Here is a 26364-nt window from a genome sequence, read left to right on the forward strand (position 1 = left end):
GGAACCGGGCGCGCAGGCTAAAAAACACTCAAAACTTTATGGCCAGACTTCGGGCAGCGCCCGGGGCGGGGGGGGGGGCGGCAGCCCCGCCACCCGCCGGTCCCGCCCGCCCCGTTGCCGCCCGCACCCGCCGGTACCGGCGGTGCAAAGTCCGCGGGGGGCCGGGAGCGCGGGGCCCGTCCGGGAGGGGCCGAGGGGCCCGGAGCCCCCCGGGCTGCCGCTGGCGGGGGGGGGGGGGGCGGGCGGACCGGCCCGGCCCGGCCCGGGCGCGGCCGTTCACTCGCGTCCCTCCAGCAGGAACCGGCGGAACGGCTCGAAGTCGGCGGGGATCGAGTCTGCGGGGACAGAACGGGGAGGGGGGGAAGGCGCGGGGGTCGTCAGGAGCCGGGGGGGGCAAGTCCCGGTAAAGCGGGCGAGCCCCGCACCGGGTCCCCCAGACCCCAGGACCGACGGACCGACCCGACCCCCACAGCAGGGGCGGCGGAGGAGATGCTCTGCGAGCTCTCGGCCCCCGGCCCGGTGCGGGGCGGTCCCGGTGGCCCCGGGGGGAGGTGGGGAGGGGAGCCCGGTGCGGGGCGGCTCCGGTGACCCCGCCGGGGGGGGAGCCCGGTGCTCACCGTTGCAGCGGTACTGCAGGTTGGACCAGATGATGTTCTCCTGAGAGAAGCAGAAGACCCCCAGCCGCCCCCCGCGCATGGTGGTGTCGATGATCACCCCGGAATCAGCCACCAGCCGCGGGCCCTCGTACAGCCGCACCCTGCGGGAGGGGAACGGCCCGCCCCGGCCGGTCAGCGGGGGACCGGGACCCCACCGGGACCCCACTGGGGCATCCCGACCCGGGGCTGGGGTGGGGGCACCGGGCCGGGAAAGGGGCATCCCGCGGGGGCTGCCGTGGGGGCACCGGACCGGGGATGGACCCCCCCGGAGAGGGGCAGGATCCCCGGCCCGGGGCCCCCAGCCGTGGCTGGGATGGAGCCCCCCTCGCCGCCCCCGTCTCGGCCCCGCCGCCTTTGTCGGGCGTTTTGCATGTGAAAGGCGCCGGCGGCCGGCGGGGTCGCCATGGCGACGGGACAATGGCCGCGGGGGCCCGGCGGGGCGGACGGGCCCGGCCCGCGGAGCCCCCCCGCGGCGGCCGCCCCGACGGCGTCCTTAAAGGGGAAAACACGCCCGCGGCCCCACCGCGGCAGGACCCCTCCCCACGGCCGGCGTCCCCCCCCCGCTGATGTGGTCCCACGGGGACTGGAACCCCCCGCCATGGCCGGCGTCCCCACACTGGTGTGTTCCCACCGGGTCTGGGCCCTCCCCACGGCCGGCGTCCCTCCGCTGATGGTGTCCCTGGGGCTGGAACCCTCCCCACGGCTGGTGTCCCTCCATTGATGGTGTCCCTCTGGGGCTGGACCCCTCCCCACGGCTGGTGTCCCTCCGCTGATGGCGTCCCTCTGGGGCTGGACCCCTCCCCACGGCCGGCGTCCCTCCGCTGATGGCGTCCCTCTGGGGCTGGACCCCTCCCCACGGCTGGTGTCCCTCCGCTGATGGTGTCCCTGGGGCTGGACCCCTCCCCACAGCTGGTGTCCCTCCGCTGATGGTGTCCCTCTGGGGCTGGACCCCTCCCCACGGCCAGCATCCTCCCCATCAGGGTGGCCCCACTGCAGGGGACCCCCATCCCAAACGCCAGCAGCCCCCCACTGGGGTGTTCCCACCAGGGCTGGACCCCAGAGCGGCCCCCCGATCCCAGCAGCCTCTGTGCCCCCCCCCGCCCCCATGCCCAGCCCCCGCTCACCTGATGTAGCCCACCTGGGGCCTGTGCGCCAGCTGCCAGCGGTAGGACGTCTTGTCCCGCCAGCCCACGTTGCGCGGGTCCTTCCAGAGCAGGCGGACGTGGTCGGGCGTGTGGCCCGTGTGCCACAGCGCGTTGCGCAGGTGCTCCCCAGGGCCTGTCGAGGACTTCACTGCCTGTGGGTGCACGGGGCATGAGGGGGGAGCCAGGCGGGGGAGGCGACCTCACCCATTGGGTGGCCAGCACCCACCTTGAGCTGCAGCCCCGGCTCGGCCACGGCGCGGAAGGGGGTGGCCTGCCAGTATGTCTGCTCCGTTTGCTTCCACATCACCACGTAGAAGCTGGCGCTGTCCTGGTAGCTGAAGATGAAGCCGGCGTAGTCATCGTCGGTGACGGTGTTGACGTGGAAGGTGCCCTCGAAGTCCACCCCGTTGAAGGCCGTGTAGCCTGCAGGGGGGCAAACGCTGTGAGGAGCCCTCTCCCCCACCCCAGAATGGGACTCTGCACCCCCCGGCCCCCTCCAGCCCACCCTTCGCCCCTCTGTGGGGCAAAGAACCATCCCTCACCCCCCAGCATGGGGGGGACAGAAGTAGGGGGGCTACCCCACAGGCTCTGCAGGTGGGAGAGCATCTCTTACCAACAGCCAAGCCCGGGTCACTGTTCATGGTCTGCACGATCTCCATGCCCTGCGGGGGACAGCTGGGTGAGGGGCATCCCCAGCAACCCTGGGGACCTCCCGGTCCCCCTCTGCTCCCAGCCCAGCAGCGCAGCCCCCAGAAACACGGGGGGCAGCACCCACACCTGGTTGAGGACAACCCAGTTGGGATCGATCTGGGCGTCCCCCTCAGGGTCGAGGATGACGGTCTGGTAGGCACGGAAGTCGGTCAGCGTCACCTCGGCGCTCTCGGGGCACACGTCCAGCTGGTCCACCACCGTGTCGTTGTCGAAGTCCTCCTCGCACACGTCGCCCACACCGTTCCCTGGGGACACGCAGCCCCGATCAGGGGTGGGCTGAGCCCAGGCAGCTCTGTCTCCTCGCGCCCGCCCCGCACTCACCGTCCGAGTCCTTCTGATTAGGGTTGGGGATGAGGCGGCAGTTGTCTGGGCCAGGTGCCACATAGTCAGGGATGCCATCGTTGTCATCGTCATTGTCACACTCATCCCCCAGCCCGTCGTTGTCTGAGTCCAGCTGGGAGCTGTTGGGGATCTCGGCACAGTTGTCCTTCGTGTCCTGATGCCCGTCCCCGTCGCTGGAAGCCAGACCAGGGTGAGAGCAGCGCCGCAAACCGGGGGCCTGGTACTGTGTCCCAGCACCCCCACTGACCCCAAAGACCCCGTCCCACCTCGCAGGCCCCCGAGACGGGAGCCCGGCTCTCCCCCAGGGAGGGGATGGGACGGGGAGGTGACGCTGCAGCGGCGTGGTCCCCACCTGTCCTCGTTGGTGTCACAGGTGTCTCCTACCAGGTCGCTGTCCATATCTGTCTGGAGGAGAGCAGAGCCCAGTTCCGCGGACACCCCGGGGCGAGGGTGCCCGGCCCCGCTGCAGGGGGACCCCCGCCCCCCCTGTTGGGCAGGGTCCTGTCCCCCGCCCAGACCCCCCCTTCCCCAGCCTGGCCCTGGCTACATACCTGAGTGGGGTTGCTCATTTCAGGGCAACTGTCACAGGCATCCCCGACGCCGTCCTCGTCCCGGTCGGTCTGCAGAGGGTTGGGCACCTTGGGGCAGTTATCCAGCATGTTGGGAATCCCTGCAAGGACAGTGCTGGGTGGATGCCCCCACCCCCCCCAGCCTGGCGTGACAGTGTCCCTGCTCTGCCAGCAGCCCCGGGCCCACGCGGGCAGGCCAGCCCCGAGAGCCGCTCACCGTCCCCATCGATGTCATTGTCGCACGCGTCCCCCTCGCCGTTGCTGTCCGTGTCCCGCTGGTCGTTATTGGGCACGTTGGGGCAGTTGTCGCAGGCGTCCCCGAAGGAGTCGGTGTCCGAGTTCTGCTGGTCCTTGTTGGGGAAGAGCCGGCAGTTGTCCTGTGGGGAAGAGGGACACTCGTGCTGCAGACAAGAAGCTGCAGTCCCGCAGAGGTCAGGGGGGAGGACACCTCCTCCAGCACACCCAGTAAGGCCATCCCAGAGCCACAAGCCCTGGCCTGCTGCTCCCCAGAAGTATCTTGAGGGCATCGGCATAAAGCCAAAGGGAGAAGCCCGCTGCCCAGCACGGCCCCCAGACCACAGGCACGTCCCACCCGCCCGGCACGGCCACCTCCACGTTCTTGATGCCATCGCCGTCAGCGTCATCGTCACACTGGTCCCCGATGCCGTCATTGTCAGCGTCCTCCTGCCCTGAATTCGGCGTCAGGCGGCAGTTGTCCTGCAGGCAGAGACAGTGTTAGAGACGGGGAGGAGACGAGCCCCTGCCAACGGCTCCCCAAGCACCCCCTGCCCAAGGATGCCGCCCCCTCCCTCTCCGGGCCCCCACCTGCTTGCAGTGCTTGTTGTTGTCGATGCAGGGCAGGGGCTCATCTGGGTAGCCATCGAGGTCTGTGTCTTGCCCACACACGTTGCCGTTGCCAGCCCAGCCCACGTTGCACTGAAGAGAGAAGAAATCAGGGGCTGGGGAGCGCGGAAGGGCGCTGGCAGGACCAGCTGCCGCCCGTGCCGGCGTGCCCCGCACCCTCCCTTTGCAGCCCTCCACCCCCACCTCCCACTCACCGTGCAGGAAATTTCACCGTTCCTCTCGAACACGCAGAAGCCGTTGATGTCGCAGGGGTTGGAGGTGGGAGTGCTGCAGGACTTCTGTGGGATGCAGCCGGACGTTTGGTTCCCCACAAACCCCGACTTGCAGGGACCGCACTTGTAGGAGCCCTGGGAGAGAAAGGGCAGGGGCAGGATTCGGGGAGCAGAGCGGTGCCGGGCGGCAGGCAGGGGAGGGGGGCGGCTCTGCTCACCAGCGTGTTGGTGCAGACGGAGTTGGGGTCGCAGCCCCCGTTGTTCCCGTCATTGCATTCATCAATATCCGTGCAAACCTGTGAGCAGCGCAGGAGAAACCGTCACCCGGCGCCTTTCCCTGCAGCTCTGCCCGTTCCTGCCCCAGGAAAGCCGCCCTCCTCCGAAAAGCATCCTCCGCCCATCCCTGCAGCTCAGCAGCCCAGAGCGCGAGTCCCGCAGCGCTGCACCCACCTGCTTGCTGGCCCTCGCGTAGTCCACCCCCACACCGGAGACCGTGTTGCCCCGGTAGCCGCGGGGACAGGGCTCGCAGCGGAAGCCGGGGGCCGTGTTGATGCACTTGGAGCCGGGGAAGCAGGGGTTGGCGTGAGCACACTGCAGCACAGGGGGAGAGAAAGGCTTCACCCCCGGGGCACCGCATCCCGCATGTCAGGGTGGCCGCTGCCCCAGGGTGTCCCGGCAGGACCCTTTCCCGGCTTGAGGACGCATTCGGAGAGGAGAAGTGTCGTCTGCCCACGCTGCTTGTAGCAGCGCTGGGGCTCGGAGGTGGCCCGAGCCACCCGCTGACCCGCCCCGGGAGCGTGCCCACCTCATCGATGTCAGCGCAGTGGGTGCCATTGCCCTCCAGCCCCGGCGGGCAGGGCCCGCAGCGGTACCCGGGGTACTCGTACGTCTCCATGCAGTCCACGCCGCTGAAGCAGGGGTTGGGGTTGCAGCGGGACCGGTGCTCATGGAAGCCTGAGGAGAGGAGAGTCGGGCAGGGGGTGAGACGGGGCGGCCCTCCCTTGGCCCCCTGAGGTGGGAGTGGGGCCTCCCCGGCACTCACCGCAGACCTGGCACTCCATGATGGTGTTGCGAATCAGAGACATCTCCTTCACCTGCAAGGCAGCAGAGCACGAAGCGTCAGGGGGATGCAGCGCGCGGGGCTGGCACTCCGCGCGTGGGCAAACCCAGCCTGGGGACAGCCGACGCTGCCCCAGCGCCTCACCTGGTCCCTAATGTCTTCTCGCAGCTCCGTCAGGACCCGGTTGAAGAGGGTGAGCTGCGTGACCAGCGCCTTGGTCTGCTCACCTGCCAGAAGCAGAAAGGACAAGGTCAGCCCCAGGACAGCCACGGCCTCCCAGGGCGGTGGGCTGGGGACTGCTCTGCCCCCCGGCACCCAACCAGGGGGATGAGACACCCGACAGCCCTTCCTCCTCCTCCCTGGTCCGCTCAGGACCTCTTCCCCATAGCACATGCCATGCCCTTGGATCCACCCCATCCTGGGGAGCCCTGCAGGCACTTGGGGCGCTGGGACGGGCTGCGGAGGGTTTCTGCCTCCGTGGAGCCCCAAACGCTGCCATCGCCCTCACGCCAGGGAACGGGGGAAGCGGAACGGGGACTTACCCAGGATGGAGGCCAGCACGCTCGTCACTGCAAGAGGAGAGATGAGAGATTACCGACTGCCGCCACCAACGCCCAGCAGCGTCACCTGGCGCGGTCGCTCCCGGTCAGTGCCTGCACGGCGCAGGAGTTCCCACCTGCCTGGGGATGCAGGACCGGGAGAGGGAGGAGCACCCCTCTGCGCACCGTGCTGTCACCTCGCACCTCCATGTGCCACAGCATGGGTGACCCTGTAAGCCCTCCGTGCTCATCAGCGGGCACAGACGTGCCTTTACCTGCACTGTGGATGGACTCGTCTCCTTGGAAGGGGCACTCACTCAGCGCCCCGACACGGCTCATGGACCCTCCCAGGATCAGCTTCATCGACTCCACGAACCCCTGATGTAGGAGGGGAGACACAGTCAGCCGTGGGGGGCTCTGCCTGTCGCCGAGGGCCCAGAGCAGGGGGTGTCTCAGCCCCCCAGGAGGTCCCAGCACTGACCTGCATCCTCTGGTAGGCCTTCTGCCCCGTGCGCACCTCGATGGACTCCACCTCTGCCAGGGGGATCTCCGACAGCTCAGGCAGCCCCACGCTGGAGTCCATCTGCTTGCAGTCGACGTAGAGCTCCACGCTCAGCATGTCCCCGCGCAGCCCGCTCAGGCGCACGATGACGGTGTGGCTCTGCCCATCTGCCACGTGCGCGTGCTGCAGGTTGACCGAGTGCAGCTTGTTGTCTTCCCGCAGGTAACGCACCAGGACTGCGGAGGAGTGGGAAGGGGCCGTCAGCTCTCCCCCCCGCCCGAGCACCAACAGCCCCCCAGGACCCACGTGCGCGCGCTGCTCTCCCCAGCGGGCCCTGCGGATGGCAGGAACTCGGTCCCTGTTTCTCCCTGAGCATCACGGCAAGAGCAGGGTCAGCATGTCCCCGCGCAGCAGACACCCACCTTTGTTGATTTTCCCCACCACGGAGATCTCCAGCCACCTCGTGTTGTCCTTCTTGGAGTAGAGGCCGAAGAGGGTCCCCCCCTGCTTGGGGGGCAGGCGGAAGGTGGAGAGGAGGTAAACGTCGTTCACCGTCAGGAGCTCCATCCGGATCTTGTGCGTTATGCTGGCCATCTGCCGGGCCTCGCTCGCCATCAGCAGGTCGATGACTGAGGGGAGACAAGCACGGGGGTCGCAGCCCGGCCGGGCAGTCGCCGCTCCGGCCGCAGGACCGTGGTGATGCCCGACGCGGGGCACCGCAGCCCGGCCCGCTGCACGCCCGGCCCGATCGACGGGACGGGGCGGGGAACGGGGGTCCTTGGCCCGCCGGGGCCCGGGGGGGGAGGCCGGGGAAGCCCCGAGGGCCCCGCCCAGCCCCGGCCCCGCGCGGTGGCGCTCCAGGACCAGCAGCGCCGAGAGGGACCGGCGGAGCCCCCGCCACCGGCGGGACCGGCGGCCCAGGGGGGTCCTCGGCCCGGAGCCAGCCCTGCTCCCCCGCTCCGCAGCCGGGGTTTCCCCGCGGGGGCGGCTGCCGCGACCCGCCAGCCCCGAGCATCCCGCATCCCGCGCCGGTCCGGCCCCGCGGGATCGCGGAGCGGGGACGCAGCTGGAGCGGAGCTGCGGGGACGGCGCGGAGAAACCCCGGCATCGGCACCCGCCCCAGCGGACGGCGCGGAGCAGCGACCAAGCCGGACGGGAGCCCCCGGAGGGACGGCCCGACCCCTCGGCACCGGCCCGGGGCGCTCCGGGGAAGCACGGAGAGCCCGGTCCCGCCGCCGCACGGCTGCCCGCCCGCTCCCGGCAACCGCACCGGGCGGAGCGAGAGGACCCCGGCCCCGGGGGGCCCAAGGGAGCCCCGGGAGCCCGCGCTGACCCCGGGCTACCATCGGCACCGCGGGCTCCCCGCCGGCGGCTCCCTGCCCCGAGCTGCCCCCGGGCCCTGGGGAGCACCGCCGGCCGCCCCGAGCTCCGGGGATGAATGTCCCCTCTGTCCCCAGCTGCCAGACCTCCCAGGGCGAGCAGAGCCGCTGTCAGCGGCCCCGGGCCGGGGAGCGGGGCCGGGAGCCGGGGCGGGGGGGGTCCAGCTGCCGTCTCCCGCCGGGCGCCCCGTCGGGGGCGCCCCGCCGCCGCCCCGGGGCCCGGCCCGGCAGTAGCCTTACCTTGTAGCCCGTGGCGAGCGGCGCCGGCGGCGCCCAGCAGGAGCAGCGCCAGGAGCGCTCCGAGCGCCGGGCCCCCCGCGGCCGCCGCCGCCGGTGCCCCCATGCCGCCGGTACCGCCGGTGCGGAGCGGAGCGCGGCGGGGCGGGGTGGTGCGAGCGGGGAGGGGCCGGCGCTGCCGGCGAGGAGGAAACAAAGACCCGTCAATCACGGCCGGGCATCCCGGGGACCCCCGGCGGGGCGGGAGAGGGGTGGGACGGGGCGCACGGTCGCTGCGGGCGACCCACCGGGCCGGCCTGGTGGCTCACAGAAATTGAGTGTGGCAGCCGCCGGTTCACCGGCGGGTCAGGCAGTCTGGGGCCGCCTTCTTGCGAGCCGGAGCCGCCCCAGCAGAGCCGGAGCATCCCAGTCCGGGAGAGCCGGGGACCGGGCGTGCTTTGCCAGGGGTGCCCGACGCCGGGGTGCCTCCGGCCCGGGGGCTTGCGCCCCGGTGTCGGGGCACCCCTTGCCGGTGCGGGGCTCCCCGGGGTGGGAACGGAGCCAGCCCGCCTGGAGCGGCGTAAATCAGCGCCGGGACCCGACCCAAACCCCGCAGCAACACAATGAGCTCATCCCGGGAGCTCCTTCCCCTCCGCCCCGGGCTTGAGGCCGTGTTTACTCCTGTTTTCCCCCCCCGGCTCCATAACAACGGGGCCCCCCCCAGCCCCGCTCCCGGCCCCAGCCCCGCGCCAGCAGCTCGGTGCGCGCCAGCGGCTGCGGGGAACGCGGGGCGGGGGGAGCCGTACGGGGGGAGTTTTCCCTCCCTCCGGTGCCAGCGGGCTCCCGCCCCTGGTTTGTTTTGGGTTTTTTTTTTCCATGAAAACGTGCGGGGCAGAGCGGTGCGGTGCGGGGCAGTGGTACGCGGGACGGGGTGATGCGGGGCAGTGGGATGTGGTGTGGGGTGATGTGGGGCGGGATGATGCGGGGCGGGGGGGGTATGCCGGGTAGTGGGATGCAGCGCGGGGTGATGCGGGGCGGGGGGATGCGGGGCGGGGGATGCAGGGCAGTGGGATGCAGGGCGGGGCGATGCGGGGCAGGGCGATGCGGGGCGGGGGGATGCAGGGCAGTGGGATGCAGTGCGGGGCGATGCGGGGCAGGGCGATGCGGGGCGCGGTGGTGCGGGGCTGGGCGATGCGGGGCAGTAAGATGCGGTGCGGTGGTGGGGTGATGGGGTGCGGGGTGATATGGGTCAATGAGATGCGGTGCGGGGCAGCGGGGTGCGGGGCGGTGCGATGCGGTGCTGCTGATGCGGAGCGGTGGGATGCGGGGCGGGGCGGGACGGAGCGCGGATCCCGGCCCCAGGGACCCGTCCAGCGCCGCTCCTCCGTCCCGGGGGGCTCCGCCGCCGCGCTCGGCCGCGGCCGGTCACGGAGCGTCCTCGGGGCCGGTGCCGCGGGGCGCCGCCGGTGCCCGCCCCGCGTCGGGGGCGGGCGGAGCCGGCCCGTGTGGTTCCGGGTCGGGCGGGAAGATGGCGGCGCCCATGGAGCTGTTCTGCTGGGCCGGGGGCTGGGGGCTGCCCTCGGTGGACCCCGACTGCCTGGCCGTGCTGGTGAGCGGCGGCGGGGCCGGGGCCGGGGCCGGGGCTGGGGCCGGGGCGTCCCCCGGGCCGACCCCCGCTCCCCCCCCGCTCTCTCTTGCAGACCTACGCGCGGTTCACGGGGGCGCCGCTGAAGGTGCACCGGGTCACCAGCCCCTGGAGGAGCCCCTCCGGTAAGGGCCCCCCCCCCCGGGGACACCGGCACCGCCCGCAGCCGGCACCGCCACCGCCGGTGCCCCCCGCCCCATCGCATCCCCCCCGCTCCATTGGCTCCCTTCCGTCCCATCGCACCCCCCGCCCCATTGCAACCCCTGCCCCATCGCACCCCCCATCCCATTGCATCCCCCGCCCCATAGCACCCTTCCATCCCATCGCACCCCCAGCCCCATTGCATCCCCCTGCCTCCTTGCACCCCCCTGTCCCATTGCACCCCCCCTGCCCCATTGCACCCCCTGCCCCATGGCACTCTTCCATCTCATTGCACCCCCCTGTCCCATTGCACCCCCTGTCCCATCGCACCCCCCCTGCTTCATCACACCCCCAGCCCCATTGCACCCCCTGCCTCCTTGCACCCCCCCGTCCCATTGCACCCCCCCTGCCCCATTGCACCCCCTGCCCCATGGCACTCTTCCGTCCCATCGCACCCCCCGCCCCATTGCAACCCCTGCCCCATCGCACCCCCCATCCCATTGCATCCCCCACCCCATAGCACCCTTCCATCCCATCGCACCCCCAGCCCCATTGCATCCCCCTGCCTCCTTGCACCCCCCTGTCCCATCGCACCCCCAGCCCCATTGCACCCCCCCTGCCCCATTGCACCCCCTGCCCCATGGCACTCTTCCGTCCCATCGCACCCCCCTGTCCCATTGCACCCCCTGTCCCATCGCACCCCCCTGCTTCATCACACCCCCCGCCTCCTTGCACCCCCTGTCCCATCGCACCCCCCATCCCATCACACCCCCCTGCTTCATCACACCCTCAGCCCCATTGCACCCCCCGCCTCCTTGCACCCCCCTGCCCCATTGCACCCCCAGCCCCATTGCACCCTCCCTGCCCCATTGCACCCCCCCCATTCCATCGCAGGCCCCTCACTCTGTCTCACCCGCCCTGTTCTGTTGCCCACCGGCCCCATCGCACCCCCGCCCCATTGCATGCCCCCTCACCCCATCTCACCCCTGCCCCATCACACCCCCCCTCACCCTGTTGCACCCGCTCCGTCCCAGCACGCTCCCCGTCTCCCGTCACTCCCCATGTCCCTGTGCCCCTGCCCCACCTTACGCACCCCCCACCCTACCCCCTGCACCTCTCCCTCCCCCTCGCGTCCCCTCACCCACACGCGGGGGCCCTTCACGGGCCCCCCCCCCAGCCCTGGCCCGCGGCAGGGTGGCACCGTGGGCACCGCTGCCTGCAGCCACCCCTCTGCCTGCCCCCAGGCCGCCTGCCTGCGCTGAAGACGCGGGACGAGGGCACCATCTCCAAAACGCAGCAGATCATAACTCACCTCAGGAAACAGGTGGGGGGGGTGCCCTGTCCCCCCGGGAAGGAGGGGGCTTGTCCCTCCGTGCTCTGTGGCGGTCGCCCAGGAGGCACGGGTGGGATTTGCCGCTTCCCCGCCGGATCACGCCCATTGCGTTTGCTCTGCAGAAGTACAACGCCGACTACGACCTCTCGGCCACGCAAGGGGCGGACACGCTGGCCTTCGTGTCCCTGCTGGAAGAGAAACTGCTGCCCGTGCTGGTGAGTCTCGGGAGGGGACATGGCCTCACTGAGGGCTGGATCCGCTTCCCGGAGTGATGCTGGTGGGCTCCGGTTCGTGCCCAGATGGACAGCCAGAGAGCGCTGCGGGCAGCAAAATCCCGGCGTCCCGGAGCATCTGTAGCAGGGATTGGGGTGCCAGGGGTCCTGAGGGGCAGCGGTGGGTTGTGCAGCCGGGGCTGGGGGCTGGCCTTGACCCTGATGCTCCCTCGGCCCCTCGCGGTCTCTGGGGCAGCTGGTCCCATGGCACTGGTGTGAGCAGGCACGGGCTTCGCAGCTCCCGCCACGGCAAGAGTCTGTGCTGGCTCCAGCCCCGCCATGGCCTGGGTGTGGATTGTTCTCCGCTGCAGATCCACACCTTCTGGGTGGACGCAAAGAACTACGTGGAACACACGCGGAAGTGGTACGCGGAAACCATTCCTTTCCCCCTCAACTTCTTCCTGCCCAACTGCATGCACAAGCAGCACCTGGAGCGGCTGCAGCTCATGTGGGGAGACGGCTACATGGAGGATGAGGAGAAGCTGGAGAAGGAGGTGAGGGGACGTGGTCTGGGCACGGCAGGTCCTCGGCGGGTGCCCAGAGGGACCCACACGAGGCCAAAATCTTAATTGGGGTCTGGCGTTCCCCCTGGCTGAGCGCCTCCGTCCCGCTCCCCTTAGCACTGCGGCCGTGTGTCCGGGTGGGTGACAACCCTCTGATTCCTTCTCCAGCTCTACCGGGATGCTCGGGAATGCCTGACACTCCTGTCCCAGCGCCTTGGCTCCCAGAAGTTTTTTTTCGGAGACTCGTAGGTGGCCGGAGGGGGAAGGTGCTCCGGGGCCTGAGAACCCCCCGCAGCCGGGGAAGCCGCGGCCCGCGCGTGTTGCTTTGGGGGTTGGACGGGCTGAGAGGGGACAGGGCTGTCCGTGGCGCCACGGAGTGACGCGGGCAGCAGGAATTAGGGCCGCAGGAACTGCCGCCGGCCCCGGCATCTCTTCTCCCACCAGAGGAGCTGCTCAGGGATGGGATGATCCCACTCCCCCCGTCCTCACCTCAGGGGCTGGGAGCAGCGAGCCCTCCCAAGGAGGAGCCATCCCTTGGGGCGCAGGGGGCTGGGGGTGGCCGACGTGTCCGGGTGCCTTTGGGTGAGGACGGCGGGGGAGGGACTGTGACCCAGTGGCGGGTCTCTGTGCCCCAGGCCGGCCTCCCTCGACGCCTTCGTCTTCAGCCGCCTGGCGCCGCTCCTGAAGGCGAAGCTGCCCAACGGGAAACTGCAGCAGCACCTGAAGTCCCTGCAGAACCTGTGCAACTACTGCACCTCCATCCTCAGCCTCTACTTCCCCTGGGACGGAGGTGAGATGCGTCCCCCCCCTCCGCCCCACCCCCCTCCCCGGGCTCAGAGCGACCCAGCCCCCCTCCACGTCCCTGCTCTGTCCCCGCCAGGTGAACCCCCAGCCAGTGCCCCGCGGGCTGCGGGCGCCGACGGCGGTGAGGCGGAGGAGGACCCCCATAAACGGCGCAACCAGCTCCTGTCCGTGCTGGTGGGGCTGGTGGCCATGCTGGGCTACGCCTTCCTGAGCGGCATCGTCTCCATCCAGCGTGGCGGTGCAGGGCCCACCGGCCGCCAGCCCCTCGCCCTGGCGGAGGAGGAAGAGGAGGAGGAGGAGTGAGGAAGAGCTGCACGACTGTTCCTCCTCCAGCCCCTGGAACGGACTGTTTTTATGCCGGCAGCCCGGCAGCATCGCTCCCTGCGGGGCTCTGCTCCGCATCCCGCCAGGAATTGCAGCCCTCTCGGCGGGGAGCGTGCCTGCTGCGCCAATAAACCTCCCTCTCTCCGCGCGCGCCCTCTCCTTCTCCCAGAAAGCTCAGGGCCCTTCCCAGTTTCCCCAGTTGCACAGCCCGGAGCCCTGCAGCGGGTACCCACGGGCTGCCTCGAGGCCCATCCTGCTCTGCCCCGGTACCACCCCCTTGTCCCCAGCCTCGGGGCAATCTGGGGACGGGGCGAAGGGGACACTGCAGGTTTTTAGCTTCCTAAAAGCATCTGTGAGCGTCTCAGAAGCATCCCCCATCCTTTCTGCGACAGCTGTGGGGCTGAGCCCCCCAATTCTCCCCTGCCCTGTGGCATATCCCTGCCCTCCGGCTGCGGGGCTGCTCCCCACGCTGCTGCCAGCCGGCGCCATGGCACGGCCGGGGACGGTCCCTGGCCAGCTGCCTGCCGCAGCAGAAACCAGTGGCACGGGAGGCCCAGGCTCCTCGGCAGGACGCGTCCCCAGCCTGGGAGGGACTGGAGGGACACGCAGCTCCCCTCGGCAGCGCGAGCAGGGCAGCAAGTAGCCGCAGTGGCGGCCGGAATCCCTCCGGCACTGACAGCTCTGTTTGCATTCCTTGGCGCCGGCCAGCGGTGGGGAGATCCTCGCGGCTGGCACGGCCCACAAGCATGTCGCGCAGTGAGCAGGGGCCGCGTGGGCTGCGCCGGGGTCAGGGGCGGCCACCCAGGCAGCGTGTGCCCCCGCAGCGCCGCGGTGCTCCCTTGGGACGCCCCGCGTGGGGCTCAGCCCCGGGTACAGCCCTGCTGCCGCGGTTCCCTCTGTCCGCTGCCGGTTTACGAGCGCGCGAATGGAAAGGCGGCGTGCGGCCAGGCCGGCTGCCGGGCGGCACACAGCCCTCACTTGTTCGGCCGCCGGCCGCTGCCACCACCAGCGTCCTGACACGGCTGCTGCCGGCGCCCGAGGGGGGCTGGCCGTGCCCTGTGTCCCCGGGCTGAGCGCCCCAGACAAGCACCCCATGTGCCCCCCACGTGGCTGTGACGGCCGGGGGGGGCCCCTGTGTCGTGCCATGGGGCCGGCTGCGGAGCCTTCCCCGTACTGGCCCAGTTCGAGGGGCCCCAGCGGGAGGGGGATGACTCAGTGCAGCCCCCACCCCGTGCCCGCTCCCCCATAACGTCACTCGGGAAGTATGTGCCCGACGCTCCCGTTCCCATTAGCTTGGGAGGGGGGGGCTGGGGGGGGCTGATGGCTGCTCCGGCAGCAGAAACCGCAGCAGGCGGCTGCCCGCTCCAGCTGGGAGAAGCCGGAGCTGCTGACGTCAGGGCTCGGCGCTGAACCCCGGCTGCGGGTCCTGGCTGCTGCCGGCCTCGGGCCCCTGCCCTGCCCAGGGGACGCCACAGCCGGCGGAGGGGAGGGAGATGCCGCCCCTTGGGGTGACGGTCCCCCGCCTCCCGCAGCACGGACCCGGTGCCTGGCTGGGTCCCCCCCGCCAAGGGACAGGGGCAGCGGCAGGATGGGACCCCCACGGGGCCCAGCCGGCCCCAGACCTGCCCCCCAGCAGGGTCCTGCCCACGGAGCAGGCAGCACGGGAGGGCAGAGGGAGTGCAGGCGAGGCTGTAGAAAACCCATTTATTTTATGAAAACATCTAGAAAAGAGCAGGCGTCGCAGCCCTGGCATCAAGCGGGGCCCCTGGGGTGTCACGGGGCTGCAGGCTCTGCGCCGCAGCCCCCGGCCCGCGCTGGGGCCCGTTCCCAAGCCCTCCAACAGCACCATGCTGCCGGTGCCGGCACCTTCCTCCTCCTCTGGCATGGCCCTAGGCCGGCTGCTTCCACAGGAATGTCTGGATGGAGTCACCGGGGGCCGCGGCCTCAATGAAGCCGACCCGTGGGTCGGAGATGCCGAAGGCCACGTCCTCGGGGGAGCTGCGGGGACGCGAGAGGGGGGTGGAGGTCAGAGGGGGCAGCTGGGCTTTGGCGGGGGGCACAGGGCGGAACCACTCACCGGTTCAGGACCACCAGGACGACGGCGCCGTCGGGGCGCAGGAAAGCGGAGTGCTCTAGGTCACACCGGCGGCACTTCTTGGAGACAGCCAGCCCCACGCGCTGCGAGCCCTCGGGGATGAACTTGCTGCAGGAACAAGCAGGGCCTGAGCCTGGCGCCCAGGATGGCGGCTGGAGCTGGCAGCCCCTTGCCGGCCGCCCCCCGGCCCTGTCCCACCTGAAGTGCCCCATGTGGTAGAACATGGGCTGCTTGTAGAAGACGTCCTTGCTGCTGTCCACGATGACGGGGCTGTCCACGTAGTTCTTGCTCCAGTTGGGGCCCCCCTCCAGGTCCAAGGCCAGGTTCCAGTCGGTCCAGCCCGTCACGTAGTTGTTGAGGTTCTGCAACGGGGCGGGTGATGGCGCTGAGCTGTGGGCAGGCCCAGGGGGTGGTGGCCAGCGCGTCTGCGGCCCCCGCCGAGCCCTACCGAGAGGATGCTGTGGCTGTACTTGGTCCCGCGGTCCCAGCCGCCCAGCACCACTCTGGGCTCCCAGAAGTAGGAGCCGGTGGAGGCTTCCGTGGAGAGGAGGAAATAGTCTGGGAAGAGGTGATGGGTGATGGAGAGCGTAAGGTCGATCGGCGCCAGGAAATCCAGGTACCAGTGGATGCCGATGCCGCTGATGTAGCTGGCGGCCACAGGGTCTTTGAGAACCTGGCAGGAGAAAGGAGTCACCGGTGCCCAGGGCTGGGAGAGCCGCCGTGGGGCCAGGAGAGCCGCTGTGGGGACTCACCACCTGGGCCCAGTAGGGCAGCATCACCCTCTGGTCGTCCAGGATGATGAGCCGGACGTCGCGGTGGGAGCTGTTGGCCAGCGCGGGGCCCAGGTCCCGTGCGATGAAGTCCCGCTGGTGCTCGGGGGAGAAGCCCAGGCACTGGAAGGGGTAGAAGACGATCTCGCCGGCCGTGGGCTCATTCCCCGCTGTCACTGCCCAGAAGGTCAGGTTGTGCTTTGCGTATTCGTCCAGGAACCTGGGCGCAGGGGCAGATGGTGAATGGCCCCGTGGCGGCAGCGCCGGCCCCAGCCCCAGGCACGGCGACCCTGGTGCCCATCACGCTCTTGCGGACCCTCACCGGATGAAGTACTTGGCCCAGGCCTGGTGGTACTTGTCCCCAGGGGTGCCCTTCAGGGTTCCCCTCCCTGTCATCGCGCCGTTCGTCTTCATCCAGACCGGGGAGGTCCAGGGGCTGGCATAGAGTGACAGCGGCCGCTTGGCCACTGCCTGGGCTGCTTGAAGGATGGGGATCTGGGGAGAACCGGGATGGCAGTAAGCTCTCCGGGTCTGCCCTGGCGCCGGCACCACAGGTGTCAGGATGAGTCCTCTCCCTCCCCATCAGCGGGAAGGTGCTCCCCTGCCCCAGCCCAGCCCAGTACAGTGCGTCCCGTCCCGTCCCGTCCCACGCAGGCTGCAGCCTTGGGCTCGCCCCGTGGGACTCACCTTCATCCGCGTGTCCTCCTCGGTCAGGTGGAAGTGCTTCAGCTCAAAGTCGCCCTCCGCGTCAGCATAGGTGTACAGGCGGACGGAGAAGTCAGTGCTGGCCATGGGGACGCGCACGAGGTTGTACTCGATGCCTGGGGACAGGGCGGGCAGTGATGGGCACGGCGGGGGTGTTTTCAGGGGGTGCAGCCCCCTGGCTTCCAGGAGCCTCACAGCCCCTCTGCACGAGCCTCAGCGGCCAGACCCCGAGCAGCAGAGGCTGGAGAGACCAGCCCTGCCACCCAGCAGCGTCGCCCTGCCCCAGGCTCACCTTCCTCGGAGAAATAGGAGCGGAGCAGGTGGTTCTGGGCATCCTTGGACAGGGACTGGATGTTGATGGCAGCTGAGTCTGTGACAGAGCCGCCAAAGCCCTTCACCTTCTGGTACCGCTGTGCTGTGTCCAAGGTGAGATGGAAATCTGCGGGGGACAAACATCATCACAGCCGCCGCGCAGGGACAGGCTGTTCCTTGGTGTGCAGGCAGGCGGCCGGCCGCGGCGGGTACCTGGGGTCTCGGCATTGTGCTGGAAGGTCCCCTCGCTGCGCTCCAGCCGCTTGCCGGCCTTGCTGCTCTCGTACTTGACGTAGGTGCCCGGGGCCGGCAGGACCACGGGGTCCAGCGTGTCGCAGTACGTGGCGCTGCAGGCGCATACCAGCGAGCCGTGACCAAAGTCCTTGGCATCGCAGGGACGGCCGCCTGTGGCAGGAGGAAAGACCGGGCAGGCACAGAGCACCGCAGCAGGAGCCCAGCTCACCCCTTCGACCCACCACGGACACTGAACCCTTGGCTACGCCTCCTCGGCAGCCCTCTGCCCGGGGACGCGGCGACAGCACTTACCTGCTGCCCACGACGCTGCCTGCGCCAGCAGGAGCCAGCCCAGGACGCCGGCGCACCCAGGTCCCATGGCACCTCTGCTGCAGTGCGGCTCGGACGGAGGCTGACGGCAAGGAGCAGGGCTGGGAGCGGGGTGGTGGGTGTCAGCAGCCAGCTCCTCTCGCCCTGTCCCAGACCCACATGGGGACAGGGACAGCATGGGGGCGGGCACAGCCCCACACCCCCCGGCCTGGCAGGCTCGGGGAGCACCAGCACCCCCAGCCAGGGCTGGGCCCCCATCGTCCTGCCCGCTCCCCACACCCCCGGCCCAGCACTCGCCTTCCCTCCTGCCCTGTCGGGCGCCCACGGATGGCTCCGGCCACGTCGTGGCCGGGGGTGCAGCCCCCCAGGCGTGTGCCGCCCCACGCCCACCTGCCTGGCGTTCCCAGCCGCCCACGCCGGCTGTACCCGGCAGCTCCATTCACTCCCATCGCCTCCCTCCCACTCCTTCTCCCTTCTCGCTCACCCCACAGCCGTGCCATGCCATGCCGTGCCATGCCATGCCGTGCCATGCCACGCCGTGTCACTCCACACTTGCCCTGTGCCTCCGGAGCCGTGGCTGGGAGCAAACAGCTCCACGTTCCCGACCCCATGAGTGCAGCAGCCGGGGCTTGCCCAGCCGGAGGGGTTTGGGGCTCAAGGCCCTGGCACAGAGGGGTCCTGCATTTCCCTGCTCTCTGTGGGTGTCCCCACCGTGCGCCATCCTTCCTGTGACACCGGGCAAAGAGCTTCTCCACGAGGGCGCAGGAGGAGCCACCTCCGCACCTCGGGACCCCGGTGCCAGGCTGCTGCCCCCGGGCAGGGGGAGGCGAGGGTGGGACATGGCGCCAGCTCGCTGCTCCCTGAGACCATGGGGACCAGGGCCAGGCGGGGTGTCCTGCACCCATCGCCTCCCACTCCCTGACCAGGGGCGATGCCCAGCGCCACGGGCATGGCCTCAGCGCCGTCCTGCTGTCCAGGGCCAGCCCCATCCCCTCTGGCTGATGAAGCCACTCTGGGCCCAGGGTACTCACCTGCTGCCACAAACCCCTCTCGCTGCGTCTCAGCAGGGCGGCGGGACCTGCGTTCTGGCTGTGCGCGGTAGGAGGTGACGGTGACGGCGTCTGGCGGAGCAGGAAAGGTGAGTCCGGGGAGAGGACAGACAGCTCATGGGACTCCTTATGCATTTGAAGAGGAGCCCGGGGATGATTTTGCAACCCGGCTCCGATGAGCGCTTTCAACACTCACCGCAGCATTTGCAAAGCTCTCCTGAAACCCGTCCCAGTGGCCAGAGGGAAGCTTGGGGGGGCGGGATGCCCGCCAGCCCCCCAGCTGCCTCCATTACCCCAGATGGGACCCCCCCCTGCAGCCACCTGCACCCAGCGCAGCGCTCCCCTTTCGAAGAGCCTCACGAAAGTAGCCTCGTCCCCCTCCATGTCCCCGGGCAGGGGTAAGGGTGGCCAGGGTACCCCATCTCTGCTGAGGTCCTGCGGTCGCTCGGCCTCGAGTCCCAGCCGTCGGGGGCTCGGCTTTGCCGTGGGCACGGGCAAGAGCCTGTCGGCAGTCGGTGCCGCAGCCGCCCACCCCTGCCCCGCTCGTGGCCGCCCCAGCAGCGTTCCTGGCGCGGGCAGAGGCACTGCCAGGGCTGCGGGCAGTCAGCCACGGCCGGGACGGCTGCACCCCGCTCCTCACCGCCCGGAGGAGAGGGCGATGGGCACAGCGGGGGGCTGGGGGGGTGCTGCCTGCCGGGACCCCGCTCGCCCCTGCCGTGGGGCTGTGCTCCCCCACGCCCCAGCCCCACGCCCGCAGCGGGGCTGGGTGGAGCAGGCTGCAGGAGTTTATCATCTGCAAAACAAGTCTGGGCTCGGCGCCTTCTAATTTGGGATCCTTCCTAATTGCAGGCACCTGCCCATCAGGAGAAACAGGAGCGGGGGGGCGGGGGGGCAGAGCCATGGGAGAGGCGGCATCTGCCTGGCCTGGCCCTGCTGTCCCCCCGCCTGCGACAGCGTGCGGGTGGCCAGGGAGGCAGCCCCTCGCCCAGGGACCACTCATCCTGCCGCAGCCAGAGCAAAGTCACCCCCCACCCCCCCCCCAACACAGGCTGCATCCAGTGGGGACCAGGGGGGCGATTCCTCCAGCCTCCCCCCAGCCCCTCACACCCGCTGTTGCGGTTGTTGCATCCCTCGGTTTCCCCGGCAGCTATTCGGCGCTGGGGGAAGGTACGAGCCCTGCGGCAGATGGGTTTCCAGATGGCGGGGGAGCGCGGAGCCCTGGAGGGGCTGCACCGAAGCATTTCCCCACACGGGCGTCCCCGAGCGCTGCTGAACATCTGGGGGTGCGGGGGCTGCGGATGCGCCTTCCCGGCCTGGCAGAGCTTTGCCGTACGTTGGTCCAGCAAAGGGACTAAGTTTGGGCCGGTGCCACCCAGGACCGTCGCTGACGGCGCAGGCCGGGCAGATGTGCTCCACGAACAGGGCTCAGACGGAGCCTGGTGCCTCCTTCTTGCTGCGCTCCAAGAAAACAGCTGTTAAAACTCTTTTTTTTTTTTTTTCCTCCCTCCTTTTTCCCCCAATGTCAGCAACTCTGCAGCTCACACACCAGGGGAGTTTGCCAAGGAGCACTCTGGCTTTCTCGTTCCAGGACTTCAAAGATGCTGGTAACGTTCCCAAAGGCTGGAGCAAGCAAATACTGTAACCGGTATTTAAAGAGAGCAAACAGGACGGTCAGGTAATTGTGGGCTGGCAGCTCGACGTCGGCCACGGCCAGAATAGAGGGGAGTCTGTCCCGAGGCCACACCGGCCGAGCGTGGCTGGATGCGGCCAGAGGCGTGAGCTCGGGAAGAGACGGCACCGACCTAATTTGTCTGCAAGTTTTGGTGGCCGGGGACACTGACACAATTTACTCAGCCTTTTCTACAGCGTCCACCCTGGTGCAACGGGACATTTGGATTAAAATAAAACATAAAAAAAAAAAAAAAAAAAGTAGGCTGGGGAAAACCGACGGCGCATATGAAACGAATCAAGAGCTGGCAAGTGGCTGAGCCTCCAGCTGCAGCGATAAAGGCGGCAGCCACACGCGGGCCACGGGGACGGAGCCCTCCGGGGCACCCCTTGCCCTTTGCCGCCACTCCGAGGAAAACCGAGCAATTTCCGAGAGCGCAGAGGAAACACTGACGGGGACGGCGCATACCGGAGGGAGCGCGTCACGGCTTTACTTGGCGCCCGAGACACACGCGAAGGTTTTAAGGGAGCCACGTGTGGAAGCGTGGTCCAGGAGACGGCGCAGCAGGAGCTTCCAGGGGGCTGGGGGAGGCCTGGGGGAGGGCTGAGAAGCGCCGGCAGCAGTCCTGGGGGCACCCCAGCACCGCAGCCCCTTCTGCGGGGACAGGACCTAGCAGTGGGTCACTGCCCGCTTCCACCGCCGAAGGATGCTGGAAAGGGCAGGAAAGGGCAGGGGACCCCCCAGAGACCCCCGGCCACGTGGTGCCGTCCCTCGCCCTGCCCTGGCTGTCACTTCCCGCGCCACAGGTAGGTCTGGATGGAGTTGGCAGGAGCCACCGTCTCGATGAAACCAACAGCGGGGTCCTGGATCCCGAACGGCACATCCCAGCCAAACCTGCGGCAGGGCAAGAGGGGCTGAGCGGGGTCGGCGGAGCTGGGGCCAAGCGTCCCCCCCAAGCCGGGCTGCCCCACTCACCTGTTGAGGACCACCAGGACGAGGGCCCCATCGGGGCGCAGGACGGCCACGTGCTCCAGCTGACAGATGAGGCAGCGGCGGCTGCTGTGCAGCCCCACGCGCTGGGAGCCCTCGGGGATGAACTTGCTGCGGGGAGAGGAGCAGGAGAGGGATCGTGCCCCCCGCCTCGGGCTGGCAGCAGCGCCCGCCCCTCCCCGGCCCCGTCCCACCTGAAGTGCCCCATGTGGTAGAACATGGGCTGCTTGTAGAAGACGTCCTTGCTGCTGTCCACGATGACGGGGCTGTCCACGAAGTTCTTGACCCAGTTGGGGCCCCCCTCCAGGTCCAAGGCCAGGTTCCAGTCGGTCCAGCCGGCCACAAAGTGGTTCAGGACCTGGGCAGGTGGGGAAGGGGCTGAGTGGGGCTGAGCCGGGTCCCCAGCCCCGGGCGGGCAGTGCCGGGGGCGGGGGGGGGCCGTACCGTCAGGATGCTGTGGCTGTAGCTTTGTCCTCGCTCCCAGCAGCCCAGGGACACGGAGAAGCGGAGGGTGAGGAAGCCACTGCAGGCCTCCGTGTAGAGGAGAAAGTGGTCAGGGAAGAGCTTGTGGGTGGCCTCCAGGCTGCAGCTGGCCGGGACGATGCTGTCCAGGTACCAGTGAACCCCCACGCCGGCCACGTAGCGGGCAGCGGTGGCATTGCCCAGGACCTGGGGGAGCGGAGGAGACACCTCACACCAGGGCCACCAGCACCGTGAGCCCCATGGGGATGGACACACGGACACACACCCCCCCACCACCCCGTGCCAGCGGCGTCCCCTAGGGCCACCTGCCTGCCCTCTTGTCCCCTCCTGCGGGCACACAGGCTCCCGCACCTGCAGCCCCCAAGCGGGAAACCCCGATGTGGGTCCAGCACCCCACAGGGTACAGGGCAATGGGTGGGTGGGGGCAGACGTGCCCCTCGGTGGGCTCCTTGGCCCCCGCTGCTCCCTGAGCACCACCGTCCCCGGGTGCTGCCGGTTCGAGGCGAGGGAGGGACGTGCCTCGCTCCAGGCAGGGGCAGGAGCACGTTTTATTTTCTTTCCTTTTTGGTTTAAGGTAATTCCCGCAAACAGCTCTTCAGCATTGCAAAGGGAGAAGCCGAATCAGCTGAAAACTCTGCCTGGAGAAGGAGCCGGGGTGCCGGCAGCGCCTCTGGCGCCCCATGCCGCAGGGCTCCGGGATGCGGATGCCACCTCCTGTCCCTGATTCACCCAGGCACACACGGAGGCAGCTGCTACCGAATTAGCCGACGCCGGCTCCCTCTCCGGCAGACCCAGTTTGCCTCCTGCTCTGCCTGGGGCTGGGAGGGGCTGCCGGCTTCAATTTTCAGCGAAAACCCAACGCTTTGGCGGGACACAGAGCAGAGGGCGCGGGAGGAGCCAGGCAGGGCGAGGGGCTTCGCTCTTCACCGCTTTGGCCCAGTGCGGGAGGTGGATGCGCTGGTCGTCCAGGATGATGAGGCGGGTGCGGTGGGGGCTGCGGGCCAGCGCGGGGCCCAAGTCACGGACGACAAAGTCCCGCTGCTGCGCAGGGGTGAAGGCAATAGTGGGGAACTGGGGGGGCGTGAGGAGGGCGGCGAGGGGCTCGTTCTGCGCTGTCACCGCCCAGAAGGTCACGTTGTGTTTGGCGTATTCATCCAGGAACCTGGGGCAGGGAAGAGGGTGCAGCATCAGCGTCGCCTGCCCACCCTCTGCCCACCCTCCCCCATGCCCAGGGCCCCCCCCCCCCCAGTCCTCGAGCATCCTGGCCCTGGGGCACGGTACTTGATGAAGTAGTTGGCCCAGGTCTTGTGGTACTTGTCCCCCGCCTGCCCCTTCAGCGTCCCCTTCCCGCGGACGTCCCCGTTGCTCTTCATCCAGGCCGGGGAGGTCCAGGGGCTGGCGTACAGTGACAGCGTCCGCTTGCTCATGGCCGAGGCTCGGTGCAGGAGGGGGATCTGCAGGAGTGGGCGGAGGAACCAGCTCAGCTCCAGCTGCAGCCCCCCAAAATGGCCCGGCTCAGCGCAGGAGGAAGGGGAGCACTCAGATGGCCTCTGTGGGGAACGGCAGCCTGCGAGCACCACCCCATGGCACGGTGCCCCTGCTCCGTACCCTGCCAGTGCCAGCTGGGATGCGCCGGGACGTGCCCCGGAGGAGGTGCCAGCTCCCGTGGGCTGTCCCCACGCACCCTGCCACCCTGCGAGGGGCTCGGCAGCACCCAGGCGTAGGGGTCCCGGCACACGCAGGAGCTGCAGCGGGAGAGCGGACGCAGCGCCCTTGGCAGCAGCTTCAGCCTCCCACCTTCAACTTCACGTCCTCCTCTGCCAGCCTGAAATGCTTCAGCTCGTAGTCGTGGGGGACGTCGTCGTAGCTGTAGGGGCGCACGGAGAAGTCGCTGCAAGCCATGGGGAGGCGGACAAGGTTGTACTCGATCCCTGCAGCGCGGGAAAAGCATGGGTCAAGCACCGGAGCAAGTGCCCAAGGTGATGAGTGTCCCTGCAGCGGGGACGGGCGCAGCCACCTCCGGGGACCCTGCGAGCAGCCCCGCACTGCTGGCACCGCTCACCGCTCTCGGAGAAGTAGGAGCGCAGCAGGTTGTCCTGGGCAGGCTGCGACAGCCCCAAGACGTTGATGGCAGCAGCATCGGAGAGGGACCCGCCGAAGCCCTTCACGTGCTGGTAGAGCGCAGAGACGTTGAGCGTCAGCAGCAGCCCTGGAGGGAGACCCCGGTTCAGGTTGTGGTGCCCAAGGGTCCCGTGATGGCACCCACCGCCCCCCGGCCGCAGCGGGTACCTGGGGCGTGCAGGCTGCGCTGGAAGGTCCCCTCGCTGCGCTCCAGCCGCTTGCCGGCCTTGCTGCTCTCGTACTTGACGTAGGTGCCCAGGGTCGGCAGGACAACGGGGTCCAGCGTGTCGCAGTACGTGGCGTTGCAGACGCACACCATGGCGTCACGGCCAAAATACTTGGGGCTACAGGGCCGGGCGCCTGGGGGACAGGGGCAGGCTGGGGGCAGCTGCCAGCTCGGGGACGCGTCCCCACCAGAGCCCTCCTGCCCGCCCCGGGGTGCTGCCTCTGCCCCCGCGCTCCGCACCCCGTCCCCTCCCCGGCCACCCCAGCTCCTGCACTGCCCCCAGGCTCCTGACCCTGTCCCAGGGCACCCCAGTGCCTAACCCTGCTGTCCCACTGCCACCCCCGCCATGTCCCCGCGCTCACCTGCAGCCCGGGGCACCGCCTGCAGCAGCAGCAGCGGCGGCAGCAGCCAGCCCAGGACACTGACAGCACCCATGGCCCCAGCTCCGCAGGTCCTGTGAGGGGGGGGACACCCTCAGCCACGGCAGATGCAGGCACAGGAGGGGGTGGCAGGACAGGCTGCGCTCCCCGCCTGGATCAGCGCCGTCTCCTCTGTCCCAGCTCCTGCTTTGGCTGCCAGGGGGCTCCCGCCACGCACCCCATGCTCCCACCCCAGCAGAGACCCTCTCCTGGCAAGGTGGGTCCATCCCTGCCAGGAACCCGCAGCCCACCCGCCTCCGCCCCAGCTGCTCCCCGACCTGCGCTGCCGCCAGCCTTCCTCCTCCTCCTCAGGCAGCTCCAGCCTCCCCACGTCGCCTTTACGGCGAGCCGCTTCGAGACCTCCCTCCGCAGCACACCCTCTCCCACCCCCACAGCTCCTCCTTGCTCCCCTCCCGGCCCGTACCTACTCCTGGTCTTGGCCCTGGACCATCGGGACGTCTCCTCGCCACAGAGCCAGAGCTGGGGAACACCAGGTCCCCCCCCTTGCCTTCTGCTGCCATGCAAGGGTGTCAGCCCCCAGCGAGGAGAGACGGGGACATCGTGCTGGCGGCTCTAGCTACGCAAAAGGCCCCACCAGCACAGGGAGATGCAGCAAGGGGCAGCTCTGAGAGCCTCTGCGATGCCCTGAAGGAAGCGCTGATTTCTTTCCTTTGTCAGGCCGGGTCTGGATGAATCCCTGGAAGCACAGCAGAGCCCACGGGCACGCTCATGGGCACCGTAGGCTGTCCTGCTAATGAGCTCTAACAGCACCTTGGGTGATTTACCCTTGCCCATCACCCCGGTTTGCCCCCAAAAGCTGCTGTGGCCACGCACCCAGCACGGGGAGGGTCCAGGACCCCCCGGCGAGGATGGCAAATGTGGCTGCGTGGCTCCGTGCAGTGAAAGCACCAGCCACCTGCGGTCACCCAGGAGCTGGGGCCACCGCCATGCCATGCCCTGCCCAAGCCTGGTGCATCGCTCGCCCCAGCTCAGCAGGTACCGTGGAAGGCAGCAGCAGCCGCCGCCAGAGGAGAACCTGCTGCCCCGACGCCGGCCACGCCAGGAGCAGAACGCGGCCTGGGGACAAACCGCTCCGGGAGCTCTCCCTGCTCCTCTGCGAGCAACCCTCCCCGTCCAAGGAGCCTGGGCTGCCCTGGGCCGGCTCACCCGGGCACACAGTTGCCGCCTGGTCCTGGTCACATCGCCCAGGATGGGCCTGCTCCCGTGGACACGCACGTACGTGCCCATCGCTGCGGGGATGCCCCTGGCATCTCTCCGCAGGGGTGGCCCAGGGGACAGAGAGCAGCCAGCCCCCGGCCACCGCTCTGCCAGCCCCAGAGCACCGAAGGCCGGGGCTTGGAGTTTCCCTCCACAGGGTTAAACCACTCCGTTAGCTCTCCCTCTCCGGGTGGAGCAGCACTCCATGACTAATTTTCTCCTTTTCTGGCATATCAGATGCAGTTGTGGGGCAATTCAATTCATCAAAGTTCCTCCTACCCTCCAGCGCTGCCCTGCCACCATCCCCTGCCTCCGCCTGCCACGCTAGCCCGAGCCACGTGGGGCCGAGCCACAGGGCGCCCGGGCCAGCTGCCACCGGGGAAGGGGCAGATGGGGCTGGGCAGCCCCTGGTGACCACTTACGGGGCAACCAGGCAGCCCCGGAAGGAAGTTCCTGGCCCCGTGGCTCTCCCACCCCAAGCCGTGACTAACATGTTAGCTGGGTGCTACACCCAGGCTAATAAGCC

At 69.5% G+C, this 26364-nt stretch overlaps 4 protein-coding genes and 1 long non-coding RNA gene across 8 annotated transcripts; 2 read left to right on the plus strand and 3 right to left on the minus strand.

Annotated features, from left to right (window-relative positions):
- Positions 1-18: 18 nt before the first annotated feature.
- THBS3 (thrombospondin 3) lies at positions 19-8581 on the minus strand. Of its 2 annotated transcripts, XM_074566424.1 has the most exons (23): positions 8220-8581; positions 7023-7229; positions 6580-6836; positions 6374-6476; positions 6102-6128; positions 5704-5786; positions 5542-5593; positions 5305-5453; positions 4950-5090; positions 4718-4795; positions 4482-4634; positions 4249-4359; positions 4033-4140; positions 3641-3800; positions 3406-3524; positions 3207-3259; positions 2834-3027; positions 2579-2757; positions 2415-2463; positions 2028-2224; positions 1781-1953; positions 618-757; positions 19-335 (listed from the first exon to the last, which is right to left on the minus strand). In XM_074566424.1, exons 1-23 carry the CDS (start codon positions 8320-8322, stop codon positions 277-279), a joined length of 2895 nt encoding a protein of 964 aa, XP_074422525.1. In that variant the 5' UTR covers positions 8323-8581; the 3' UTR covers positions 19-276. The 2 variants fall into 2 exon arrangements, with proteins under 2 accessions (XP_074422525.1, XP_074422524.1); XM_074566423.1 differs by lacking the exon at positions 8220-8581 and having other exon boundaries at positions 7023-7684.
- Positions 6073-6981, plus strand: LOC141734557 (uncharacterized). The gene is made up of 3 exons (XR_012584547.1): positions 6073-6204; positions 6318-6481; positions 6596-6981. It is a non-coding gene; the product is annotated as an uncharacterized LOC141734557 (long non-coding RNA).
- A 56-nt stretch (positions 8582-8637) lies between the features above and the next one.
- MTX1 (metaxin 1) lies at positions 8638-13363 on the plus strand. Of its 2 annotated transcripts, none has more exons than XM_074566426.1 (8): positions 8638-9112; positions 9896-9965; positions 11226-11305; positions 11437-11529; positions 11898-12080; positions 12258-12334; positions 12725-12879; positions 12970-13363. In XM_074566426.1, exons 1-8 carry the CDS (start codon positions 8819-8821, stop codon positions 13194-13196), a joined length of 1179 nt encoding a protein of 392 aa, XP_074422527.1. In that variant the 5' UTR covers positions 8638-8818; the 3' UTR covers positions 13197-13363. The 2 variants fall into 2 exon arrangements, with proteins under 2 accessions (XP_074422527.1, XP_074422528.1); XM_074566427.1 differs by lacking the exon at positions 8638-9112 and adding an exon at positions 9706-9804.
- Positions 13364-15106: 1743 nt separating this feature from the next.
- On the minus strand, positions 15107-17712 carry LOC141734544 (lysosomal acid glucosylceramidase-like). The gene is made up of 10 exons (XM_074566405.1): positions 17646-17712; positions 17313-17504; positions 17080-17226; positions 16770-16903; positions 16405-16577; positions 16065-16302; positions 15761-15985; positions 15511-15674; positions 15295-15420; positions 15107-15215 (listed from the first exon to the last, which is right to left on the minus strand). The coding sequence occupies exons 1-10, from the start codon at positions 17710-17712 to the stop codon at positions 15107-15109; spliced, it is 1575 nt and encodes a 524-aa protein (XP_074422506.1).
- A 3324-nt stretch (positions 17713-21036) lies between these two features.
- LOC141734527 (lysosomal acid glucosylceramidase-like) lies at positions 21037-24677 on the minus strand. 2 transcript variants are annotated; one of them, XM_074566380.1, is made up of 10 exons: positions 24564-24677; positions 24144-24335; positions 23917-24063; positions 23652-23785; positions 23136-23308; positions 22782-23016; positions 21816-22040; positions 21566-21729; positions 21357-21482; positions 21037-21275 (listed from the first exon to the last, which is right to left on the minus strand). In XM_074566380.1, exons 1-10 carry the CDS (start codon positions 24634-24636, stop codon positions 21170-21172), a joined length of 1575 nt encoding a protein of 524 aa, XP_074422481.1. In that variant the 5' UTR covers positions 24637-24677; the 3' UTR covers positions 21037-21169. The 2 variants fall into 2 exon arrangements, with proteins under 2 accessions (XP_074422481.1, XP_074422480.1); XM_074566379.1 differs by lacking the exon at positions 23917-24063 and having other exon boundaries at positions 24564-24652.
- Between the last annotated feature and the right edge of the window lie 1687 nt (positions 24678-26364).

Source organism: Larus michahellis, chromosome 24, assembly GCF_964199755.1.
Source record: "Larus michahellis chromosome 24, bLarMic1.1, whole genome shotgun sequence".
Taxonomy (NCBI): domain Eukaryota; kingdom Metazoa; phylum Chordata; class Aves; order Charadriiformes; family Laridae; genus Larus; species Larus michahellis.